This window comes from Rhopalosiphum padi, chromosome 3 (genome assembly GCF_020882245.1).
Source record: "Rhopalosiphum padi isolate XX-2018 chromosome 3, ASM2088224v1, whole genome shotgun sequence".
Taxonomy (NCBI): Eukaryota; Metazoa; Arthropoda; class Insecta; order Hemiptera; family Aphididae; genus Rhopalosiphum; species Rhopalosiphum padi.
Window position 1 is genome coordinate 17,068,035 of NC_083599.1, and position 26,855 is coordinate 17,094,889.

A 26,855-nucleotide genomic window follows, 5' to 3' on the forward strand; every position below is an offset into this window, starting at 1 on the left:
TTAAGAACTATTACCTTAAACAGGTAGGTATATACAATATACACATTTTATTAACTTAGAAACTATTCATTCGAATTTATCTAAGATTTTCAAAAAATAATTTGATTATAATTTTCAGTAACATGATTGATTCTCATTTGATAATAATACGTTTGTACCTACGTATAGTCACGGGACAATACAACTTAAATGATGTAAAAATCTAAATATTTAAAAAGTGGTTATTAAGTACGCAAGTACTTAGGTATACTAAAAAAAATCTAAACCATTTTAATAAATTCGTTGTAAAAAAAAAAAAATTGGGTTTAATAAGTATGTTTGGCGAATTTTAAAACAACATGTATTACAATATTTTGTGTACTTACACGATGGTTCAGAGCATTATATTATATGATACAAGATTTTTAATACGCTTGCAACTCAGTTGAAAAATCAACGACGCGACTTGTGAATGAAACGTTATTAACGCGGGTCCGCTGTATTATAAGGATATAATATGATTTTACTTGAAGGCGACGTCGACGATATGCGTTATACCGTCCGGTCAACGACCGAAGTTGTGAAATGTAACAATATAATTAACCGCGAACTGAAACGTCAAGCCGTTCTAATACCGAGCAAAGCCTAGTGACTTATCGGGCACGGGTCCCGCCGAAATTGATTTTGAGTCCTACTATGTGTATATATTAATAACAATAATAATATGACATTAATTAATGGTATTATATATAATAATATACATCATATACATTATACAGTAAGAACTAGCTAGTCCGACAACCACAGTAATCCGACACTTTACTTTATACCTTTTCCTTTATCACATACGAGAAGTACTATTTATGAATTAGTCATCACAAACAAAAGTGACCAAAAAGTTACAAAATATTTTTAAGTTAAAAAAGAAACACATACATTATTACCGTTACATTTTATAAATTATAATCTAAACGTGTTATACACATTATATTTTTGCATCAATAATGCGTATAAATATTTTTTTTGGTCAAACCCTCAGTAATCCGACCACCCGTGATCCCATATTAGTCGGAACAGCGAGGTCTTACTCTAGTGTCAACACGAATGTCGCACGACGAACGTCCGCAGCTCAATCTATTATTCTAGTACGCAATATATTTCATTACAAATTTATATGTAATATACTACCTATATACTACGGCTATACTATTATAATACACGTGCGTACCTATTTGTAAATGGGTCCTGTAAACATCGGAGGCTGCTGGCTTTGCGTTCGAAACCCTTATTTCCTTAATAATAATATGTTTCAATTTGACCGAAGTCTCGTCGATTACTGTCACCAGCGCCTGTCTGCGTAGCAATTTCGCGCGCACAATCTGCAGCGGGTCCGGTTCGTTATGGTTGGGAGGGGGCGGTCGCGTAGGGGACAAGAAACGATTATCAGCGCTCGGTACACAATGTTTATAATATATATTATGGCACACGTGCGTGTGTGTGCTGTGCACTAAATAAATAAAGTTACTACCGTAATTATTTCGAACGGTTTTACAGCCCGCGGAAGACGATGCTAACGAAACGTACAAGATGGAATGAGCGAGGCCCAGGCGGTGAAATCTGCCGCGGGTATAATGGGCACTTTCGATGATATACCCAATTTTATGATCGCGCGATCGCACTATAGCTTCGTTTCTATATCACCGCACAATTGTTCGTGCGTATTACAGCTATGCGATATTATAAAATATTAATGTGCCTACAACATCGGCGTGTGATATTATGTTTGATTAAATATACCTGTAGGTATACTAAAATAAACGGCGCCATGCCATATGAATAATTATAATGTACGATATCGATATGACGATGTAATGACGCGAGCGTATTATAGAAGTTACACGTCATTGTAATGTTTTAAAAACAAATTGGCAATCGATTTTACGATATAAATGCGACACAACAGTGCAAGTATTGTATTATAATAGTTATTATCAAAATAATTATAATAATTCAATTTTTAATGTGATTTGACATCGAAAGGAGTTCGATGTAGGCAATTAATTATGTGAGTACGTATATTTGGACTAAGTCAAATAGTGTAAAATAAATAACGGATCGCTCCTGCACGTGCACGCAAATATCAAATAATTTATACGTTATGAACTATTTATTTTTTTTTTGTTTGGTCTAAAAATATTGATCTTTTCCAATTGTATTACCTAGTTAAATGAAAAAATTTCTGAAAACATGTTTGAATTTGTCGTGATAGCAAAGACTTTTGTACATATTAATTTTTTTTATATTCAACAATTAAAAATCTAATTTTAAATAGTTAGAGAAACGAGAAACTTTTTAAAAAACATGAAAACTTCATCTCCATATGATGAATTCAAATAGGTTTTTAGCAGTTATATCTGATTATTAGGTACTATTGACATAATATATATCTATTTTGTTAGAAAATTTATAGTTAGAATCAAATTTAATCATAATAATATGTTTAAATATTCCATAAATTGTGCTTTGTATTGTTATAAATTATTATTATAATATTATCCTTATATAATTATTCATCATTATCATCGATAGTATTTTATACATTCCCATAAAATTATGTAAACACACTAACAATTTGTATTAAAACTATTGTTATAGACATTAAATTAATAAAAATTATTGTATTGATAGAATATTAATCATCGCAGTAAGTGAAATGAATATCAGTTATTTTATTGTTTTTATTTAAATTATAATTTATTTTAAAATTTTAAAATAAAATGCAAAATGTATACACTTGACTTATTTATTTTGTTGTGTGTAAGGAGTGTTCTAAATTCACGATAAAATAAATTACTAAATATTATAATGTTGCGATATTTGAATGATATATGCGTATATGATATATTTTCATTTAGTATTTTAATTATAATTTTCACTTTTCCATTTATTTCCATTTAGATTAGTTATATATTTACATACTTTGTGTGGCGAAGGGAAAAAATTACTTTGGTCGCACAAAAATATAAAATATCATGATTCACGGCACCCACAGTAGTTTAGAATGTAATTTTTATATAGGTATATTATATAAATCGTCAAAAAAGTATACAATATATACATATATACATATTATAATATACAATATGAACGCGATGAGGTGTAGGTCGTAGAGAAGTAACGGTGGTCGGTGATTGTGTGGTGGTAGTGGTGGTGGCGGTGGCGGCGCTCGTTATAATATTATGGTAAAGTCCCATTTTTCCGTCCGCCCGTAATTTAATGATAATATTTTAGGCCAGATGCCTAATTAATTCAATACCGGCAAGAAGATAACAAAAACGGATCCCTCTCTCCGCGTTATAAATATTATTTGGACCCTCGTGTCAGCTCTGTGTTTCGACTGTGCCAAATTTGCATAGGGTAATGAACGGCGTCCACTTTTATTGCTGTATATGCGTGCGCGCACACACACGCGCGCACTGTACGTACACTCATACAAAAAGCACCGGTGCGATGGTAAACTCGAAAAATACAACTAGCACACCATATACTGCACAGTGTATTCGTGTATACGTACCTCTCGCATAATATAATATACACACTGCGACTGCAGGTGTATCAGAATATATTGGTGTATATAATATTATCGTACATTTGTATACACATACTGATCCACCGAAAGTATATAGGTAATATAAAAATCCCACGTCATGTGATATAATAATATAGTCGTATTCATCATTACACGCCTATATGTGTATATTATATATATTATATTTTCCCCGTCACCGACCCACCCGTTTTACGTTGTGGTTTTTTTTCTGGGCTCGTTTCGAAGAATATGTATCGATAATATTTTTCACCGACGACAATATTATATGCGGTGATTCGCATACGTTAACACTTGGTGCTCACTTTTTCCAATGTTTTCGTATACATGGATACTTATATTTAAGTACACGATATACCTACAACACTGGAGAAATCGTTATTATTTTGTGTTATATTATATGTACACGATCAGGACTATATCCAATAGACTTTTTTGTCCTTTGGACGGTCTGAAAATTGTCTGATTGTACAATACTTAATATCTTATATTTGATAAAAATATAAAAATCGTGTTTTTCCGTAAATATATATTAAATAGATACTAATTTTGTTGTGGACATTAAATATATGTTATGTCTTTAAATATATTCAAAACGTCGATTTTAAGCGGACCTCACTTGTATTATACCTTGAAAATTTCCTATAGGTTTAATTTACTCTGTACCGTTATTTAGGTATTCCTCTTGACCGCATCGAAAACTACCTTGGTAATGAATCGAAAAACCTTTTCGAATTACTATCCCGTTGGATTTTAAATCTGGAAAAGGTCTGCATTAAATTTTTAGTGAGAATAAAAAGCATACATCATGGTAAAACAAAAATGAATTTCTCACGATTTACTCAGAATCTAAAAGGTGAGATAAACACGCGTTTGCATCCCATTTAACACACAAAGAACCCTTCGACGAAAAGTTGGTGACATAAAGAGTGCTTACTTTAAAAAAAATGTCAAATATATTGGTGAATCGTAATCTCATGTTGTATTTATTAGTTAATACCTATAATATCGATATAATATACACGATAATTATACAAATATAATTGCATCTCGACAATAAACGAAAAGCAAAAAAGAATAGCTTCCGGCCAAGACGCTCGCTGCAGGTTATATATTATATTATGATATACTAATAAAAGTACTATTTTGATAAGACACTTTAAGCATATCCGCTCGTTTTGCGCGGAAAGCGATATCCCTATACAAGTGTGGTATACTATGTATGTGTTTGAATGATTGCACCAATCGACGATCCTTGTGATGCAGACATGCAGTACCTAGTTGAGTTATAAGTCATATAAGTTACTTATATAAATAAATACGAGTATTTATTTATATAAGTTACTTATATAAATAAATACGAGTATTTATAATATAATAATATTTATATAATTTTTAGAACTTTATTTAAGTAAACAGTTTATGTTTTGTGTCAAAGAATATTTTTAATTTTATACAGGACGGTAATTTTGAAGAATGAATTAATATTAACACTCTTGTATAATTTTATTTGATTCTTTTCGAATATTTCGTTCGACCGTATTTACTATACTTTTTTTTCTGAAATTGTGATTTATTATATATATATATAATATGATGACTTATATAAATATCGTTGTCAAACATTTTTGTTTATTTGTTATCATCTTTGATAACTTTCAAATGCAAATTTATGGTTATTAAACTGACACTCGAAACAATAACACCAACAATTTAAAAAATAAAAGTTGTTATCTTGAAACTAACAGTATGCAATATTACTTATTACGAAACGGGTTGATTGACCTTCTGAATTATATTTACGTATATTTTACCGAGTGAAATGTATAAGTAAATTTCTTATCGTTAATGATTTTTATTATTATTATTATTATTGAGGACGATATATTCGTGTACGCCCGCGTTAATGGTTAATCTAAATTCTTGCATATGAGCATAAGGTGAAAGAGTATAAATTCAATAAAAAACAGATAATTACAAAACGAATGGTTCATAAAAAATAATAAGTACATTAATTCTGTAGTACAATTTATAATTATCGTAAATGTATTATCTATCTATTATACGAACGCGTAATATTCAGTATTGCTTACATTTTGTGTATAAGTACTTATATTTTATTAAAATCTCAAAGGGTTCTGCTAATTTCTAATCTATATGCTCTCGTAAATATTGATTTAACTAAGAAAATATTATGTCGAGAATAATTAATGTATCGCTTTTGTGCGTATCGGATTTGAAGGGTGCACTAATCAGTAACCATTATACAGACGTATACACTGTGTGTGTATATATGTTTAGGGATAAAATAGACCATAATGTTAAAAAAAAAAAAAAAATAATGGTTAATAGTAATATAATATACAGGCAATTCAGGCGCGTCCGTCCCAAATAGAATTCCACTCGTCTGATCCTGATTAGCCGTCACCGGCGGATTAGTCGGACTAATTCCAGTAATAAACATGGTAACGGTCGGTAATTTAATTCAGACCAATATTCATATTAGAGCACAAATTATTATTATTTTGTGCATTCGTCATCGTGGTATCTTCACTCACACACATCCACATGGCTTATAAAATATTTATATACACATACACACATAAGTACACATTTACAGTGTTGGCCGCTGGGTGTTCCGTGACATTTGCTCGAGGGCCGATTATGCCGGGCACTTACGCATCTCGTTTTACACGCGTAAAGCAATTATTCCGCTAGCCCTACGGCCGCGTCGTTTATTCTAACCTTATATTATTATATAACGAATGGCAAGGGGATGGGGCTAAAAAGTGGGCTACTGCTCACGCACAAGTGCGGCGGCGGCGGTAGCAGTACACAACAGATGGGACTTCCACTGCGATGCTTTCACCCCACACACACCACACACATACACATACACACGCATACACGTATAATACACGTATGTCACATATATAAATAAATAAATATATATATATATATATATACGCGCTGTCGGGTGGTGGCCAAAAGGGCGATGGTTGAGGGAAGATAGGAAAAAAAAGAACCAAAATAAACCCCCCAGCGTTCTCCTTCATATTGTCTGCCGTTGTTGTAATGACCAGCGCCGAGAAAATAAAGGGGAATTAATAGAGCTCGCGTAATAACATAAGCCGTTGACCCCCTCGGGCACATTATTATTTAGACAGGAATCTGATGGTTCGACCGAAGATCTCTGCTATATAGACATATATATATATATATACTCTCTACTCACACGCGTGTGTGCGAAGTACGGCGGATGCGACTATATGAGATGAATAACGTACGGCGGTGGCGTCGTTGAATCGACCAAAACGTTAACACTAAAAACTTGTACGCACGAGTGATATTGGTGCAAAACGACTACTATCACTATTTCGAATATTATACGTTATAGCAGTGCGTTATACCGCAACCATAGTATTGTTGTCATTCGGTCACGATCGACCCAAAACGGAACAAGCGTTGTACCAGTGTGATGTTTAGTTGTTGCACGTATCAGTATAATTTCGTGCTCTATATTCGAATTAAAAAGTCTTTAACAAATTCAAAAATACGATAACAATCAAAATACATGATTTAGGCGTCTCAGCGATTAAACTTTTTACGCGACTGTTAATTTAAACAGTATTATAAATTATAATTTGATTGTGTTTTGATTGTCAATACGTCAGAATATTTATATTCTCAAAAAAGTAAAAATGTTCATATTTTAGGAAAGCCTGTAAAGAATTGGCTCACTAGATGCAAATCATCTGTGAGGTTTTGCGAGCTGGTTCTCTAACGACTCTAAATATTACCTACGACTATAAACGTAAAATTAACGTGATTACAGTGTTTAATAAAGAAATATTAAAGTCATTCAACTTTAAACATTTTCTACTAATTTTAATAGGTATGAACAGGCGAATTGCAATCCATTAATTTTGTTCGTTTAGTGTATTATTGTGTGTACCTTTATACTAAAGCAATCAAGGAAGGTTTCTCGAAGTTATTGAACTTTCGAACACCTAAAACTCCAAAAAAATTGAACATTTCGTTAGAAATTAATACTTGAAATTAAATATTTCGAACTCGAAAATTCCGATAAAACTCAAGTTCCATATCAATAAATTAAATTAAATTTTAAGTTCAAAAGTACGAGTAAAAAATGAATTCGACTGAGAGAAAAAAATAAAGTTTGAATTCTAGTTGGATCCATTTATATAATATAATAATAATATATCTATACTCTATCTCGTATACTATTTATATAGTATATAGTATATATCAAGCGTGGCCAACACGCCATGTCATTGTCAAAAGCGACTCATTTCTTGTTTACAAAATTAAAATATTGTTATTACATTATTATAAATTTTATTATTTAGGTATAAATTTATGAAAAAATTATCAATTTATATATAGGTAATGTATTTATAAACATTTTAGCTCTTGGTACCATTGTTTTTATGCATGTGACCCACGAACCTATTTATGTTGACCACTCCTGGTGTATACAATATAATAACCACGATTTTGAATCCACGCGCTTAAAACAATATCCCGAATTCGTATCGTCCATTATAAAGTATGATATGTATGCAACGACGTCGGCGATGGTTGGTTCGGGGGGTGGGTGTGGTAGGAGATAAATGATGTGCACGCAATTCAGGTTTATCATACAGCTATTATTATATATATAATAGTACATATGGATAGTACTGCAGTTTTCGCGGTTCAGCGATTAAGCGGTGCACCGAGAACAACAAAACAATACTTAATTGCGCGCGCGCGTGCGACAGATGCACAGCAGCAGTATAGCCGCCACCGCCTCGTCGCTATAATATATAATACATATAGACGGGCGAGTCGCATACGATTTCGTACTCACCGGTGCGTGCCGACATTACGTCGCACGCGACGAACGCGGTGGCGATGGCGATAACAATAATTTCGGGGGAGGTGCAAAACCCGGCGGCGTAAGCACAGCTGTCGTGTGATGTGGGATGCAAAACTGCGTTTCTCGCGCGCGATATTTGATTAGAGGTCGGGCGACGCAGCGTCGTATTACAAACAGCGTTCGACGTTATAGTGTACCGTACACACAATATTCACACACACACACACACACATATATATACATATGTGTATAGACAAGTGAATCGACTTGTCTCGTTCCCCCGTCTCGTTGTCGTTGTGTATATACATATACCAGTGGCGGTACCGGTCGGCTGTACACACTACACACTTGACAACGCTCGAGGCCTCCGTACACACACACACACACACACACACACGCACAAATGGCACATATAATATTATATACACGCCCGGAACAATGTCAACAATTTGCGTGACCCCTTTCCGGACGAGGACCGGCCCCGGACACGACTATCGAAAACGGGTAAATTATACGACCGCGAGTGAGGGTCGTCTGCGGCACCGACGCGGCGGCAGCAGCAGCAGTAGCAGCAGCAGCAGCAGTTTCCATAATATACACTTGTGAGCTTGTGTGTGTGTGTGTGTGCATTCGGACCATATGCGCCGTGGTCGCACCCGCACCACCGTATTATTATTATTATTATTGTTATAATATTATGTATATACACAACCTAATAATATAATATCACATATCACGCGTTTTTCGTGCATTTTTTTTTCTCTCGTTTTCAAATCAGTCTTGGCCCATTACTACCCCACGTCGAACGTACATCGCGTTATATTCTAAGAGGTGGCCAATTTCAGACGAGACTGAACGCGTTTTCATATTATATTTCAATAATTGTCAACGGAAATAAATCACGGCTCGTTGATATATACCGTCATTACTCTCCGTCGATTATTATTATTATTGTTAGCTAGGTCTAGACTCGAGGGCCCATAATAATTATTATCATACACATTTATACGCGATAACGATACACACGTGATAATAATGTATAGACGCGCACGAGAAGAGTGTGTAACGAAAGTCGGGCCACACACTGCAGTACGTCGACAACAATTTGGAACAATCGAAATGGCCATAAATATTCGGCTTGTCAACTAGTCGCGTGTATTACGAGTGTATAATTAATAGACTGCGTCGGGGTCGTTATTATTATTATTATTATTATTTTTTTAATTTCAAACATTCGTCGTGCCACAGGGTTGCTGTCTATATAGTGGTCGTACACAAATAATGTTATTCGACGAATTCCCGTCCAAAAATGATTAAAAACACGTTTCGGGTAAAGTAGTCGAGTAAAAACGAAAATGCTGTTTTTTATTAAAAAAAATAAATAGCGCGTTTACGATGTGTCGATGTATTAACCCGCGAAAAGTCGCACAGAGTCCGTGTGAAAACTCGTCCGCGCGTTAATGCGTTATAATATTATATTATATATATTATACAGTCCGGTCCTACCCAAACTGTACCGAAAGAGCGACAATTCGATAAATTATGCAAGTCGAGCGGATTCGGTGAAATTCAAAAACGCGTTCCTGATACAATACGTCATTATGCGACGGGCATCCCGCCCTGCAACGACGTACTCGCACACACACGTACAATATATGTACATTTTTTTTTTTTGGGCGATTATTTATTGATGATGTCAGACCGCCAACGCTGCCGGTCGCACTGCCGAGTCTTGGCGGCAGCTGTCATCGTAATTCCATTAATCATCCGCACAAACGAGATGCGTCCGACGCTGCCGACGAAACGAATAATACATGTAAATAGAAAAATAATACCCCCACGCTGCATATACAATGTATATACGCACGTCCGCAGAAGGGTCGACCGTAGTGGCGCGAGTTACGTCATCGGGCCCCGCAGGACTCAGGTGGTCAGTTTTATACTCGCGGCGGTGGCGACAGAGCTGAGGCGACTCATTTCGTCGCGAGCTTTCGTATATATATATATACACCAAAATCCGTATAATATTATCGTTACGGCCGCGTCTATATACATAAGGGCGTTATTGTTTGTCTCCCGGCCAATAATTCATATCTATCAAATTGATATTTTTGCAATACGATTTTGGAAAATTATCTCCCTGTTGTCGAGCCACGATTCGCTATTTATAATATTTCGGTAGGTATTATACTGCTTGGTTTGCCTCGACTTAAAAAAATAAATAAAGAATATTTGCTTTCATATTTCTTCAATATTTGATGCAGAGATAGTTAATTTATATACAGCGATAATTTATACAAATCTTATTAAATTATTCAATAACGGGTGGGTGTAATCGGGCGTTCTACCAGTAAGCAGTATAATTTATTAAAAAGACTAATTTAGTTTAAATTTTAATGATGTACCTAATCACCAAAAGTTGAAATCCTATGCGAGAGTACAGTTTTCCGAATCAAATTGTCTGAGGTTTAGAATTCTCTGGTTTTGGATAGGTACTATTAAACTTTTAACTCATAATAATTAATGTTATTTTAATTATTTTGGTCGTCTGTTAATAACTTTTTTTTCTTATTAAGATTTCAACTTATTAAACAAATAAACTTTTTTTTTTTTAAGCATTATCCACATAATGAAGAAACAATGATACTAACAAATCAATTAAAGAAACGTGCGTGTGTTATATTATTTACCTACATGGTTTACCTACATACACTGTCATTATATAGCGTAATACCAATAATAGTTTTATGCTGTTGATAATGTTGTCAAATAAAAACTATCATCAAAAATAATAATTAACGATTCAACTAAAGTGTACTTGTACGTTTTTTTTATACAAAATTGCGTGAGCTCGTAATGAATTATAAATATTTGTGTTTGGATGTTAACAAATATTTATTCAAAATTAAATGAATAATTATTTTTTTTTTAAAACACAGTGACAATTATAATATCATACATTTAATATTAAATTTACAAACCCACGCACTAAAACGCGATTATATAATATCAGGTAATGTCGTAGTGGATATAATAATATAAACATTTTCATTCGATATCGATTTCGCGTGTGACAGAATATTTAAAATTAATTTGAAAACAGTATACGAATGCAGCAGAAACAGAATATAATATAGAGATACGGTGAGCATTGACCACTCGGCACTCGTATTACTTCGCTCACCTCGGCGAACAGTGTTAGCCATGTTAGTATCATTAATTACAATTTACTATACAAAAATTAATAAAATAAAATAAGCGATTACCACATTTGTAAAATCATTCAGTGAACCGAAATATTGGCACTGATATGATGAACAATGGTATCATCATTATAATATAAATAAATAATAATATTTTATGTTAAAGCACCTGCGGCCGTTCGCCGTTAATCGAACAACGCGCTGATCAGGAAAAAAAATTTAAAAAAATGCATATTCTCTAAATTAAAGGTGAGCCCATATAAATAATAAATATACAATAACAATGGTGCACGATTAATGTAAATTTTCCTTATTTTCTTAATCCTGGACTTAAGTATCCGACATTGGCGACACTATAGCTAGTGCGCAAGTATCCGATATTCAATATAATAAAGATTATATATAAAGTATATAAAAGTTTTTCAGGAATGATACAGCCGAGGATATGTAGCCCTGGAGTGTATACCTGAGGATATATGTATATATACTTTCAGTAGTCATATATACTTCCGGGGTGGTTCCGGAATAATAAATTCCGGTATTTATAGTGTAATAATAATAACAATAATAAATAATAATCGCCGCCTCGTGTACATCACACGTGTTTACCACCTTTCGACGATGGTTTCGATAACAGTCGATCGAGTTTAACCCGACGACGCTGCACGCTCCTATGTAACACATAATAATATTATGTTTATATAGGCGGGTAATATAATATACTGCCTACATAATATAATATTATAATGTAGACGATACAAGTGGCGTTATTCGTGCGGCACTGTCGATAATTCACCGGCGCCTCATAGCCTGTGACCCGACCCGAACGTGCGCGTATATGCGCGATGGTGATAATAATAATAATAATAATAATAATAACATTGCCACAATTATTATTATTATCGGTCGAATAAAACGTACCGATAAAAAAATAAATGACCGACTGAATTAGCCGACGGACGACACACACGCATTGGTATAGATAAAAAATATATTATATTCCAAAACTCGCACGGTATGATATATAATGTTTATATATTATATCGATCCGGCTTGGACATTTATTATTATATGAGCGCATATTATGCGCGGTCGACCGCTGACCTCACGAAACGAGTCCGTTTTAATAATAATACGCGCACAGGGCGAACCATATTATAATAATATGTATTATGTATGCACGCGATAAGAATCGCAGAAGTAAATTCGGTGGCACTGTACCTGGTTACATCCCGTAACACCAATATTATTGACTGCCCTACGTTCGCCGAGACTCACACAACAGTCACAGCACTAATAAAATGTCCACAGTACGGTGGTACTATGGTACGCATCATTAAAAAAAAAAAAAAAAATCGATTAAAATATAAACATTTCATCTCGGTCGAACTGGTGAGTTACAGTAGTGATGTTAATCGACTGTTGCAAGACCGTTGCGATTATCGAAAAACCGAAAGTCAATATTTCATCATACATATATATTATAAGTATTCTTTTTGTTTAACAGATCGACAGTTTTAGCCGCGAGTACGAATCATATTCATTGTTTCGTTTTCCGTTGTGTCTTGCGATGGCAAATTATGTTATGACGGCGTTTATTTGGCTGAACGAGACTTCATGAATAGTTAACGTATTTATATATTGCTGTGTATCGCAACGATTACGTTTTCAAACGCGAGCGTTGCTCGAAATATATAAACGTTTTGTCCCGATGACAGCTGTAGTATATACTTTTATAATAATATAATATAATGCAGTGTATAATATGCAGGAATAAATCGATGTGACGTAGACCGCGATGTAGAAAAACATTAGAGTAAATACAATTCAGAGAGTACGCAATGCAAATATTGTCTAAGAAATACGATAACAACTTCTGAAAGAAAGAATACATAATAATTTCTACTTTTCCACTGATGGTAATCGCGTGAATATTATATATATATATATATTATATAAATGGCACCTACCAATAAATGTGAGAGCAAATTTCTATGCTCTCGTGTATGCACATTTTTAGAGGAACAGTGTCGAGGGGTGACGTTGCATCTAAGTGCGCGACGGGACAACCCTCGTCGCTGCTGCACATTATAATACAATATGATAATATATACATATATAAAGGTAATATCAAATATATGGGTGTATATAGCAAATAAACATATTATGGAATCCCGTTATATATGCGTGCAAAACTCCCCACTCACCGGTGTCACCGCCACTCTTTTTCGTCCTTTATAATACGTTCAGTTTTCTTTATCACGCATTCATGTATATGTATATAATACGTTGTGTTTTACGCGTTTCTTTCAAACTGTCTTCTAGGACTCGAGAGACGAATAATTCCTCGTACCTATCCTGTTCTCGAATCCCTTACGTGTACTCAACCATCACCAGAATAAAATGCACTGCGCTATACTTTTCTTATTTTATATAATATAGTGTCTTTATTATTCGACGAACATACGTTGAATGCACCACCGTGTTATAATAATAATAATAATAATAATAATATATAGTGACACAGCTAGTGTACAGGAGTTTTCCGATGATTTATATCGTGCTCGTATTTACATATACTTACATATAGGTATACGGAAATGTAGACAATATAAAGTCCTCGCCACACACAACACGCGTTTTTGCCCGGTGGGCGTCGGTATAAGATGTGTAATCGCAATCATGTTTTAGACACGGCATTACTGCAGCAGGACCAGGACTCGTCGAAACGATAAACAGAAATCACTCATCGGATTACGTAGTGACAATTGACACGATACGTACGCAATTCAAATATAATAATATACTATACAGGTACCACGAACGATTCGAGTTTCAGTTTATAAAATTCAAGTGTTGACATTTAACGGGGCGTGAATTATTGTTGATATTACTCCGCAGCGGTTCGATTTAAATGCAAAATTAAATTGCGATATAAAATTTAATTAAACTGCAGGCTACAGTAAATGCGCAGCGTTTAACGACGCTATAACGGATGTATGTTTAAGTATGACACAATGACGTCTGAGACAATGTGTGTACCGTTTTATTATAATAAAGTCGTACACGTATTATATGCAGATGTATGTATACGACCCCAGGGACACACTGTAAGTGTCGGTGGTAAACATTATTAGGTTGATCATTTTAATGTCGCATTTCAAAAATCTCGGACGAATTTTATTGGTACCTAATATAATATGTACTTATATACTCGTATTTATTATAGACTCACGAATATTTGCAGAACAACTTGACAAACGCAAAAAACGCTACGTATTCTATTTTTCATCATAAATACGAATGTACCACACAACTCACGAGACACTATACACAATACCATATATTATAATATGGTCATTGGTACGCGTGGGCCATGGTATATACCATTGTATATATGCATCGCACATAACAAGAATTTTCAACAGTATATTAAACAGAATGGAATAGGTATTATACACGTACCTATATAGATATATAAACGCGGCGGTGAATAGGGAAAAAATCTCCGACGGAATAAGAGAAATTAATGGTGTAGGAGAGAAAAAAAAAAGATGAAGGTTCGACGACGCCGACGACGACGACGACAAAATGGCATCCCGTGGGAGATGGTGTACGCGCACAGGGGAGATGCGTAATAAGACACATGGGGTTTGTTTTCTTTGTCGATCGGGGCGGGGAGGGTGCGTGCTATTTTTATCTCTTTCAGGCCATATTTTTTCCGCCTGCCCCGCGCTGCACGTTATAGGACGCGAACATAAAAATCTTTAGGAGCAGACGGTTTTTCTTTTATATACATTCGACGGTTATAATACCGACAAACCGCCATCGCCGTCGTCTCGACGTTACCGCTGCAGCGCTTCAGTGCAGTGATTAGGTGGGGTTGGGGGGGGGGTGCGCCTGGCGGAGGTGGTCGGTCGGAACGATGTAGTATTATAGTATACGTTATACAGTAAGTATATATTATATAGTATCATCCGATTCGGATCTTCCGTTGCCGCCGTTAGTAAAGAAACGGGAAAAAGAATGACGAAAATAAAAAACCCAAAGAAAAAAAATACAGCCCACGATGATGATAATAATAATAATAACAACCTACGTTGAATATGCGTATCCACTGCCGCCAGTATTGTTATTAAGCGTTTAGCACCGGAATCTCTATGCCGTTTTACATCGCCGTGCTATGAATTACATACAAATATAATACGAGACGTGTACAGTCGGTTTTCTCATTCTTTTTGTACTTGTCTGACATCGGTAAAAAAATAAAAAAAAAATAAATAACTAAATAAATATAATGGGCATACATAAATAAATCGAACTGTTTTTAATCAAAACTTGGTTTTTTATTAAATGTCCTATATACCTATATATTTATTACGTTTTTGTGAACATGGCCGAAAAATTTGCGCGTGCAATGACGTTATCATTGGGGCTAGATCAAATTTAAGTTTTCTCGTACTTGAATCTTAATTCAATTTATTTTTAACTTTTAAACTCATTCGAACTTACAAAATTGTTTCTATAACAAATTTAAAAACATAATATAGTAGTAAAACAGTGTTTAAACTTAATAAGAAAAAAATCTGCATATTCGAACATTTCAAACTTGATACTGTTCGAACCATTCGAATAATTCGAATTCGAACTAAAACTTTCCTCGAATTTTGAACTGTTTGAATGTCTTAAAGTTCAAGATATCCAGGGGTTTTAAGAGTTCGAAAACTTGTACTTAAATACCATTCATAAATACGTGGTCCATTGTATATAGGTATTGTTGTATTTCATATATTTTATTTAATACATAAGTGATGGGAATGAAATGTTTTTCGGCAAATCGTTAATATTTGTTAATTTATTACTTCAGTGAGTTTTATTATGGTCTTTATAGGTATATATATGTATATTGAACACCACCAGTATAACATTATAGTTCACGCGATGGCTATTTGATTGCGTTTAAGTAGGTAAACTTGTATATAATATATATTTACTATTGTTCTATAACTCTGAAAAATCCTACAGTCTATGAAAAAGAACGTATTATTAAATTCGTCAAATACTAACGACGAGAAATTAATATATTAAGATATTACTTGAATTCAGTATCTGTAGTAGAATATTTTATACATGGTTTACGATTAGTATTATATTATATTGTTTTAAATGGTGTGGGGTACTATATTTAACAGATCATGCGTAATATTTTTGACGCATAAATACATACATACACATTACACGGGTACATGTGTTTAATTTTCATTAAAACCATGAAAATACACTTACTGACTATTACTGACTCATTCTGAATTAAAAAGGTTTGCTTTATTTTTCTTTTTAATTATATGTTACAAAAATTATTAACATATTGACATGTATACTATACACGTGTGCCGCTGCAGGCATATATTTGCAATATACGTGGTGAGAGTTCGGTTCGATTAATTTAACGGTTATTAGAGGAGTTTGTTCATACATTATACTATTATATAGGGTCGACCAGGTTGATACAAAGTGGCCAACATCTTTATTGCATATTTGTGTGTAAAATATACATTCGCATTCGGAGTGGAAAGTATACAAAATTATTAATACTATATTTATTACGAATATATATAGTGGACTAATACATGTTTTATTGACATTGAGATTGTACATTTTATTATTTAATAATTGTTATATATAAAATATTTTAATTTTAAATTAAAAATGTTTTTTGTATATTTTGAGTTGATTTGACCAATATTTACGTCAATTACAATAATATTTAGTTGGTAAAGTCCAGCTATAAGTTATAACCCATTGCGTTTTAACCACGTTGAGCCGCACATCATAACTTTTTAATTTAAGGTACTTAATTGTTTGATTATTTTGATTATGGGCGCATTTTAATCTCGATAATGAATAGTATCGTATATAAATACCGTTTCACTTTAGCCTCAGTCATTTAAGTAATTACCCTGGATTTTTTTGCCGTGTAATTTAATTCTCTCAAACAATCTGGAGATGTTCTTTGAAGTCTCAATCACTAATGATGTTTTTATAGCGGGATATCGTACAATATTTGTTTTTTATTTTGTTCTACCGATTACATAAAACAAAAATACCGGGCGCTTGTGGTGTTTTAATTGGTTCTGGGGGAGGACAACGTTAGATAAAAGGCGAAAGAGCAGAAGTTTGTTCAAAGCACCCCACCCGCTGGGACGGCTTATTAGTGTGCGGATCTCTTTGTGGTATTTAAACCATTCCGTTATAAAAGTATTGGGGGAGAGAGAGCATAACAGAAACGAATGATTTTTTTTTCTAAGTGCTAAAGTCGACCAAAATAAAGAGGGTGAGAGAACATTAGTCTTTCTATTTTTTTTTTATGCCAAACACATCACGACGGTTGGAAGTATAAATAGCCGAAAAAACATAATATTATTTTTATCTATATTGTAATATATTTTAAAACAGAAACTATGAACATATCTGTATGCTATATATATTTGAATCGATGTGCTATGCAGTTGACCGAATCTAAACTATTTTATACTAATAAACCTTGGAAAGCAATATTATGTTAAGTATGCAAATCGTAATAGTAATAATTATCAATCTTACCTGTCGATGATGACCGGATCGGATGGCGTTTCGTTTCTGTTGCCGCAACTTTTCTTATCACAGCATCGACTGCAAACAACACGATGTATTACAATACAAAATAAATACCAAAGAGGCTTATATATTTATAATATATTATACAATATATACGACATGTTCGTAGAACGAACTATTATTACGCCGCACCTGTCCCCCGGGGTTTTGGCCCCCTTTGGTTTTATAAATACGCGTACAACCCCTCGCGCGAAGTCAGCTATTGACGATTTTGTTTACGTTGTATGTACGCGCGTACCTACATACAAAATAGCATTGGACCACGTGCATGACTCGGCAAACTTTCTCCCCCGAGTTAGCTTGTGTGATATGTGTGTGTGCAAACATTATACACATAAGAGACTCAAGGAATGTCGTTGTGTCGGGGAGGAGCGTGTCAGCGGCCATAATATTTGACCGGTAACCGATTCATCATCAATATATATTACTATTATTATTATTATTATTATGGCTATGCGGTTGCTAACCTATACCTACCGCGCCACGTCGTCTTTGGCACCCATAAAATGGGGTCGGCTGTTATACCATATTAATAATAATAATAATAATAATATCTGCGCACGGTTATGGTGCAGAAGTATACTTTTAGGATAATATATTGTTCAGGTAAATGTATTAAATATTGTATTTATATCAATAATAATGCGTTACCTGCACATGACTTCGTGCGTTAGCAGCACCCGGCACATCTCAGGATTCTTGTCTTGACCCTCGTAAATGATGGCCTGTAAAATGACAAAAAAATAAAAATCATGTCTACAATAACACACGCGTATCAGACGTATAATAATAATGATTTCTATTATATATTGATATATAATGTGGAAAAAACGCATCGATCCATTGTATAAAATAATAACACGACGAATAACATACAGAGGTTATACAGCAGCTGGGCGCGTGGAGTTTTCCCGTTTTTCTGCAGCGTTAAATATATAATATCATTTAAACTACATCATGCAGTCGTGTATGGAAACATATACCGGCCAGGTCCACCCCGTACAACGCATATATAATTTATAACGCGGGCGTTTGATTAAAATAGGCTTCATAAGTGACATATTTTTTTTTTCAAGACATGAGTGTTTTCTTATTTATATTATAGAATATTCTAAGCAGGTCCACCTCAAACATATACGGCAAGAATTCTATTTATTATAGAACACGTAAAATCGTTACGTCAATTAAGTAAAAAAAAGTTATGATCAATAAACCAAGTATATAGTTTTCGTTACTAAAAATAAAAGAATAACGAAGGTGCCTTAAAATATATAGAACAGATTATATGTCTATACCGTAGTATATTATATATATATATATATATATGTGTATATCATGAACTCGCACTGGGGTATAGCCGCAGGTACATATAATATAATATATACGTACGTATACGATATATAATATATCGTGTGCTGCAGCAGGTCTCCGTCGCGCGGCGAAACCGAAAAGGTTAATATTTTATGTCCTATAATGGAAACAATTAAAAAAAAGAAGGAGCCCTCCGAGAGCTTATGTAACATATTAAAGTAGCTTAATGGCATTAGCGTTCTGTAATAGATTTTTAAACAATACTCTCTCCGGCGGACGGGCGCGCACGCGAGGGGATCGTCGTCTGCGGCGGCAGGGCGAAATAACGTTGCGGCGGTACACGGTGCACATATATAATATATGTATAAGACGGTTAATCCGGAGGTCTTAGGCTCGCGAGAATCAGGGGCGCAAGCAATTTTATCTATATAAATATATACTCCGCGCACGGTTCCCGGGCTTTGTGCTGCTGTGCGCCACCTCACCCGCCGCCGCAGCAGGATTTACTCGGCCGCACTCACCCTTTTTGCGGTACACCAATAAATACCGTCTAATTGAATATATATATACATATGCTGCGCGTACTTACATATTTATTCATAATATATAAGTAAATACGCCAGTGTATGTGCACATAGTCTACGCGATATGTTCGCCGTTGCCAGTTTTTTTTTAGCAGTTTTTTACGATAATATATATTATTATAAAACAGCGTAGGAATCATCATTCAAAGTTATTCGACGGAATACTATACAACTGTTATATTAACATATATATATATAATCTATACATTAAGCGAAATGCGTGCAAAGGTCATCGCTAATTCCTCTGCCGTTATAGATCGGCGGTTATTGCATTCGTGGTCTTTATGTGGGTGTTACCTAAACGTATCGAAAAAGTTTTGGTATGACGTAAACAGAATTTGTGGACGTGTGAAACCGCAATAAATGCTACGAATAGACGGTTTTGACTTTGAACCAGCTGATGAGAAATTGGAGGTACGAAAATATGTTTAGGAATTTATTTGGTTACGACCATATATTATATTCCTAGAAATCTCCTTTGAAGTAATGCATTCTGTGTACAATATTATACGGTGGAAACACAAAGTAGATGCGTCTGCGTCCGCCCCGGGAAGTTTTAATGACTTCTAGGTAGGTATATTATATAGTGAAATTGGCTTTAGTTAAAGTTTGCGATCAAGACGGGCGCGGAGGTGGTTAATTAACGAGATCAGACTGCGGTAATACCTACACTGCAGCGTTTTGATAAATAATAAAAATGATAATAATAAACTATTTTACCTATTTAGTAATTATATGTTTTTTTTTAAATATATCAATACACGCGTCCGATTATGGGCTCACCCAAATTAACCCGGTATGTCTCGATTTTTGATCGACCTTGATTGACGTTCGGGGGAGGATATGATGGTGGGTGAAATTAATTTTATATCTTTAAATCGTACAATAAACATAGACAAAAATGGTCTATAATATATTGTATTAACTATCATACTACACGAATTGCTTGCATAAATCGCAGATTGTTAGTAAACACAGCGCGTAGTCTTGAAACGAATACCATAAAACTTATAGTAGCATTGTAGTATGTGTTACCTATCACATTCTATAATTTGGCAGTACCAAATATAGTAATAATGGTTTACCCCGTTAGGTCAGGTTTAACAGTTGTGTTTATTGTATGCGTAAATCATTAAACAATATAGTATATAGTTACAATATTATATGCGACATATACTCAAATTACAGTATAGGTACCTATCTATACACTATATACTTTATACGATTAGTGCATACATTAATTGTATATAATGTAATAATATTATATTTTGGCGAAACAATAAAGCAAGACTGTTTTAAATTGAACAATTAAAACATAAATTCGGATGAATATGTAATATCATTATAATACGCATTTGTACGATAAATGTTTGTCGTACGATTTATCATTTGGAACGTCGTAGTGAGGCGTAGTCGCGTACGACTGGCGGTGGTCGTAAAGTAACCGGAAGCACGCACGCACGTATAATGTATACGGTGTACAAAATAGTGTACATATAAATACAGAGGAAATAACAATAATAATAATATGTAATATATTATTATAATATTATTATGCCGTCGTGTCGCGAGAGTGTGTAAAACGGCGGTGGCGCGAGGGTGTGTGTTAGTTTGCGACAGTGAGAGTCGTCGTCGTCGTCGTCGTCGTCGTCGTACCTATATTATTACTTATACACACGTGCACACACAATTCGTACACATAAAATCGGTATACTCGTACAATATAATATAATAATATATATTATACGTGAACGGGCGCGCGCGCCACTTGGCAACGCGAAACGGATAGATAAGCGCGTTGTAATTCGCATTGGCATTATCGCGTGCACATCTCTGTCGCGGCCCCGCGCCACCGCCTACGGGCCCGCGCCCCGCACACGCTCCAAGTACACACGACAATATACACATATACAATATAATATAATAATATTATAGATACGTATACACGTAATCGTGTGTGTGTGTGTGGTGTTACGATGTGTGTAAAACACTATCAAAACTCCACACAAACACGCACGCGTTCATGTGTAATATACACACTCGTACCTAATATATATATATATACATATATGAGTATATTTTGTATATAATAATACATATATATATATTATGTATACGTGTGTGTGTCATCCGCAGCGTTATAACCTTTATACACGTTCGGACCGCCGACAAGGGGTGTGTGTGTGTGTGTGTTTGATGCTCGGAGAAGGGCGATGGTACCGAAGAGATAGGGTTAATAATAATATAATATTGTCGTGTACAAGCACTCGTGTGTGTGTGTGTGCGTGTGCGTTCGTATTTAGTGCTATTTATATTATGTGTATATACATACATGTATATAGAGACGCAATATCACATTGTCTTTGCGCGTGTGCGACATCTACCCTTCTGCCCCCCCCCCAAACCAAACCAATACCCCCCTCATCCGCTAAACTCGTAGTGTAATAACGCGCGCGAGTTATATTATACAGAAACTATGTATCCCAGACGAGAAATGCGAATGTAGTTCATATATATATATATATATATTATATATAGGTATCTACGCACCAGCCGCCGTAATATACATCCGACCTATATAATATATATATATATATACGACACGCGTGTAGATTCGTGATACGAGCACGCAATATCTCGTCAGTCTGCAATGTCCATCGTAAATGTAATAATTATGAAAATGTAGATATAATAAGATGACTTTTGATGTACAAGCCACCATAGGTATACGTGTTATATCCGGTTTGTATTATTATTAAGTTATACCTATATCGCGTAAGTTTATATAATATTACGATATGAATTTGTATAGTGGGCAAATCGTCTAGAACTGTACTTATGTATTCGTCAAATTTCACTCGGGGAAAAATGGTAATATTATCAAATTCTACACTTCCCGATCGTCACATAAAACCTATTTATTAACGAATAACAGTCTGTTATATCTCTAAAATCTAAAGTTTGTTGTATCATATTGAAATAAATAATATTCAAATTTGTATATAAACGCGTTTATTTTTAAACATTGTAAATATTTGTAATACTTAATCGATTGACACGCATACAGATTCCAACTAAAATAAATATTTATGATAAGTTCTGTGGAATGATCGGATCGAGTGCAATTACTCGTATCAAATATTATTCGTTTCTAAATCTGAGTGCAATTCAAACATTTTAGATTGGACAAGGAGCGCAGTTCTACAACCATTATTATTTAGACGACACGCTTCTTTAATATAATATAAAATATATTTATTGCGTTTTGTGCGTATCGCATAACAACGTTTAATATAATTAAAATTAACATGCGCGTGTAACTATAATAATATGTTGTAGAATCATGGGGGATCAGGAATGGTAAAATCGTTAAATATAATGTTCCAGAACGATATTTAAAGGTTTTATTTTATAAGTTTATAATAAAGATTTGTTTTGTTTCTGATGCGGAACAATAAGTGCATATAATATGTAAGTAGGCATATATAAGTAAGAACGAAAAATAGCGTTATAAGCGAGGGACTATATAGTATTTTATTTCGTTTCCTGATGGAGTAGAACTGTTTCCTACATATTATAATGTATTCATATATATGTAGTATTTGTTTGTTTTCGTTGCGGAACAATACGGCGTATAAGCAGGGTAAATTAATGTTTTGTTATCATAAAATATATGTATAACAGTATAGAATTATGTGTTTGCCATTTTTACGAGTACCAATTTCATTCAGGCACTACCGGTTTTGATAAAAAAAAAAATATGATAACTAGCCAACTAGGTATATCATTGAAGATTTAAGTTACGCAATGTTCTATACTTTATAATATTTATAACTTGTAAAAATGACAAAAATATAATTAAATCCTCCATAGGGTCATAAAATAAATGCATTTGCATTTGCATGTGAATAATACAATAAAAAATAAATTTTTTGTATATTAATATGCACGAATACCTACAATGTTAAATTATAGCCAATTTTAATTAATTTTAAGATATAATTGTAAAACTATATATATTAAGGATTAGGCAAAGACTGAAATTTAAAATAAAATTGTTGCCGACGATATTTTCATTTATAATGACATATCTATGTATAACATAATGTAATATGATCGATATAAACTATAATGATGTGTACCTATATGTATTATATTGTTCCAGAATTATATATAAGAAGTGGAAAAAAATGTAAAGCGTTTTCATTGTCCGTTATTGAATCGTAATATAATATTCTTAGGTATAATACGTTCCATGTTTCTATAAAAATTAATTAAATTTTTGAAGTAAAAATAAATCTTTTATATTAAGCTTTATAGGATAAAATATATAAATAACAATTTATTAGATACATACACATATTCTTCGGATTGTGAGGCCACACAAAATTATACTAGCTATATAGCATAATATAATTAGGTATATAAATAGTTATATGTATAACTGTGTTATATGTAATATTATAAAGTATAGAACGTTGCGTAACTTAAATCTTCAATGATATACCTAGTTGGCTAGTTATCATATTTTTTTTTTTTTATCAAAACCGGTAGTGCCTGAATGAAATAGGTACTCGTAAAAATGGCAAACACATAATTCTATACTGTTATACATATATTTGAATACATTATACATACACAACAGAAAATTATATGAATTATTCTATTCCTATAAATTTATAATTTAAAAATGCTCTTTATTTGTTTTAAAATTAAAATATAAAAAAAACTTTTTAAGGTGATGCCCTAGGGTCTAGATATATCATGGATGTGTCCAAAAAAATGTTCATATATGCATATATATGTAGTATACCAGTCGTCTAAAATTCAATTAGATGCATCAAAATGTTTAAAAAAGTCATCCATTTAACAATTTATTGAAAAAGGAGGATTATCATTAAAAAAAGTTATGATACCTCTACAAGACATTCTTAAAATGTTATAAAAATGCTATTATTTTAAAATATAATCCTAAAATGAACTCGAAAAATCTGGAATTTGAATAAATTCATTACCTACTAAAAGAAAAAAATGGAAGAGAGCATGCTTTATGAATCACTATATTGCCTTATTATTATAATGTGAAATCTATATTATGTAACATTCGTGGAACACAAAATCAAAATGACCAAGTTTAGGTAGGTAGGAACCTATAATAGTATGTATGTTATATCTTCGGATTAGTTCACAAACACATACAAAATGTAGTGTAACATTTTTGTTGAAATTAATTGTGGTAGGTAATATATGTGTATTGTGTGAATACATAAATATAAATATCACGTATATTCGAGCGAATTGTCAAGCAACAGGTTTAATGATATAGTTTCATTTCACGTGCGCGCGCGCCCAACCAAAATACGATTCATATAACATTATAAATTTATAAAGATAAAATATATAACCTACAGCGCGTATAAAGTATATATTGAATGTCTGCAGACTGAGAAATTCGATTAAAACTTTTATTTTGTACGCTTTAGCGGTATAACTCTTACATGCCTTTATATATATAGAATACATATTATATAGAATATACTTAATATACTTATATTACTCATGTATTTAAACATTACATATAATATAATATTATATTGTTATATCCTCTGATCACGTTCCTATAAATTTTACGTATCGTCGTATATATAGATATGATATATTTAAAGATCTAGTAGAATTATGCGGTTCTTCAGAAGTTACGAACCCAATATCGTGTTAGAGTATGCAGTGCGAGTTTCGTTTTATATGAAGTATATAGTATATAGTCTATAACAGAAAAATAAAATTGATCAACGTAGGTTTTTTAGGTATACATAGAATGTCTATTTAGATGTAATTTACCTAAGTGTCCCCTTTAGGGTGAAATTTATAATAATGTAATTCATAGTATTATAATTAACGTATCTAGTTTCGAGTCACATTAGTGATTAGTGGACCATACTGAACGAGGTTTACAAAATAATACTTATATAAATCATAGACACCCATATATATATATATATTTAGATTCATATTTTTATTATTATTATTATTATTATTTATTTGTATCCCTTGGCATCATAGGCATATATATTTAGAACATGTTAGTGTTTATATAAAATATAATTAACTTAATAGTTAAAAAATAGATATAGATGTTAATATTTTAGGATGGCGAACATCTTAGTGAATGTGCATCATAATAATTTGTCTAAGAGTTTTGAAATTAAAATGTAATTGATATACGTTTGATTGAATCGGGGCGAGAGTTGATATCAAAAGATGTTTGGCGTGGTAACTGGAAGATTACATTTAATTTTAGTTTTCACGAGTAAGTACAGTATTCATTTATGATGTATTTATTATTTATCTAATATGTTATTAATGTTGTATTTGTTGTAACATGCTGTTAGGCGAACAGATCACGAAAATTTGATAAATAATATTAATAATCGCGTATACCTATTATTTGATATATTATATTATTATAATGATATTATATACCTACACAGCTCCTTTTCCCCGTCCTCCTGCAGTTGAATGTCGCACGGCAGTAGTACGAGTATATATTATATTAAAGTCTATACCTACCTACCTATAATAATATTATGTACTTATGAAACGTAGTAGGTAACTATATATATATATATATA

General features: G+C 33.2%; 1 protein-coding gene across 1 annotated transcript in view; it reads right to left on the bottom strand.

Moving 5' to 3' along the window:
• Positions 1-26,855, bottom strand: part of LOC132926739 (transcription factor collier-like) — an 83,593-nt gene that overhangs the window by 41,460 nt on the left and 15,278 nt on the right. The window contains exons 5-6 of the mRNA XM_060991128.1: positions 18,980-19,053; positions 18,275-18,343 (exon numbers count right to left, since the gene is read on the bottom strand). Of these exons, the coding sequence (XP_060847111.1) occupies positions 18,275-18,343; positions 18,980-19,053 (143 nt within the window). The remainder of the gene's footprint in view (positions 1-18,274; positions 18,344-18,979; positions 19,054-26,855) is intronic.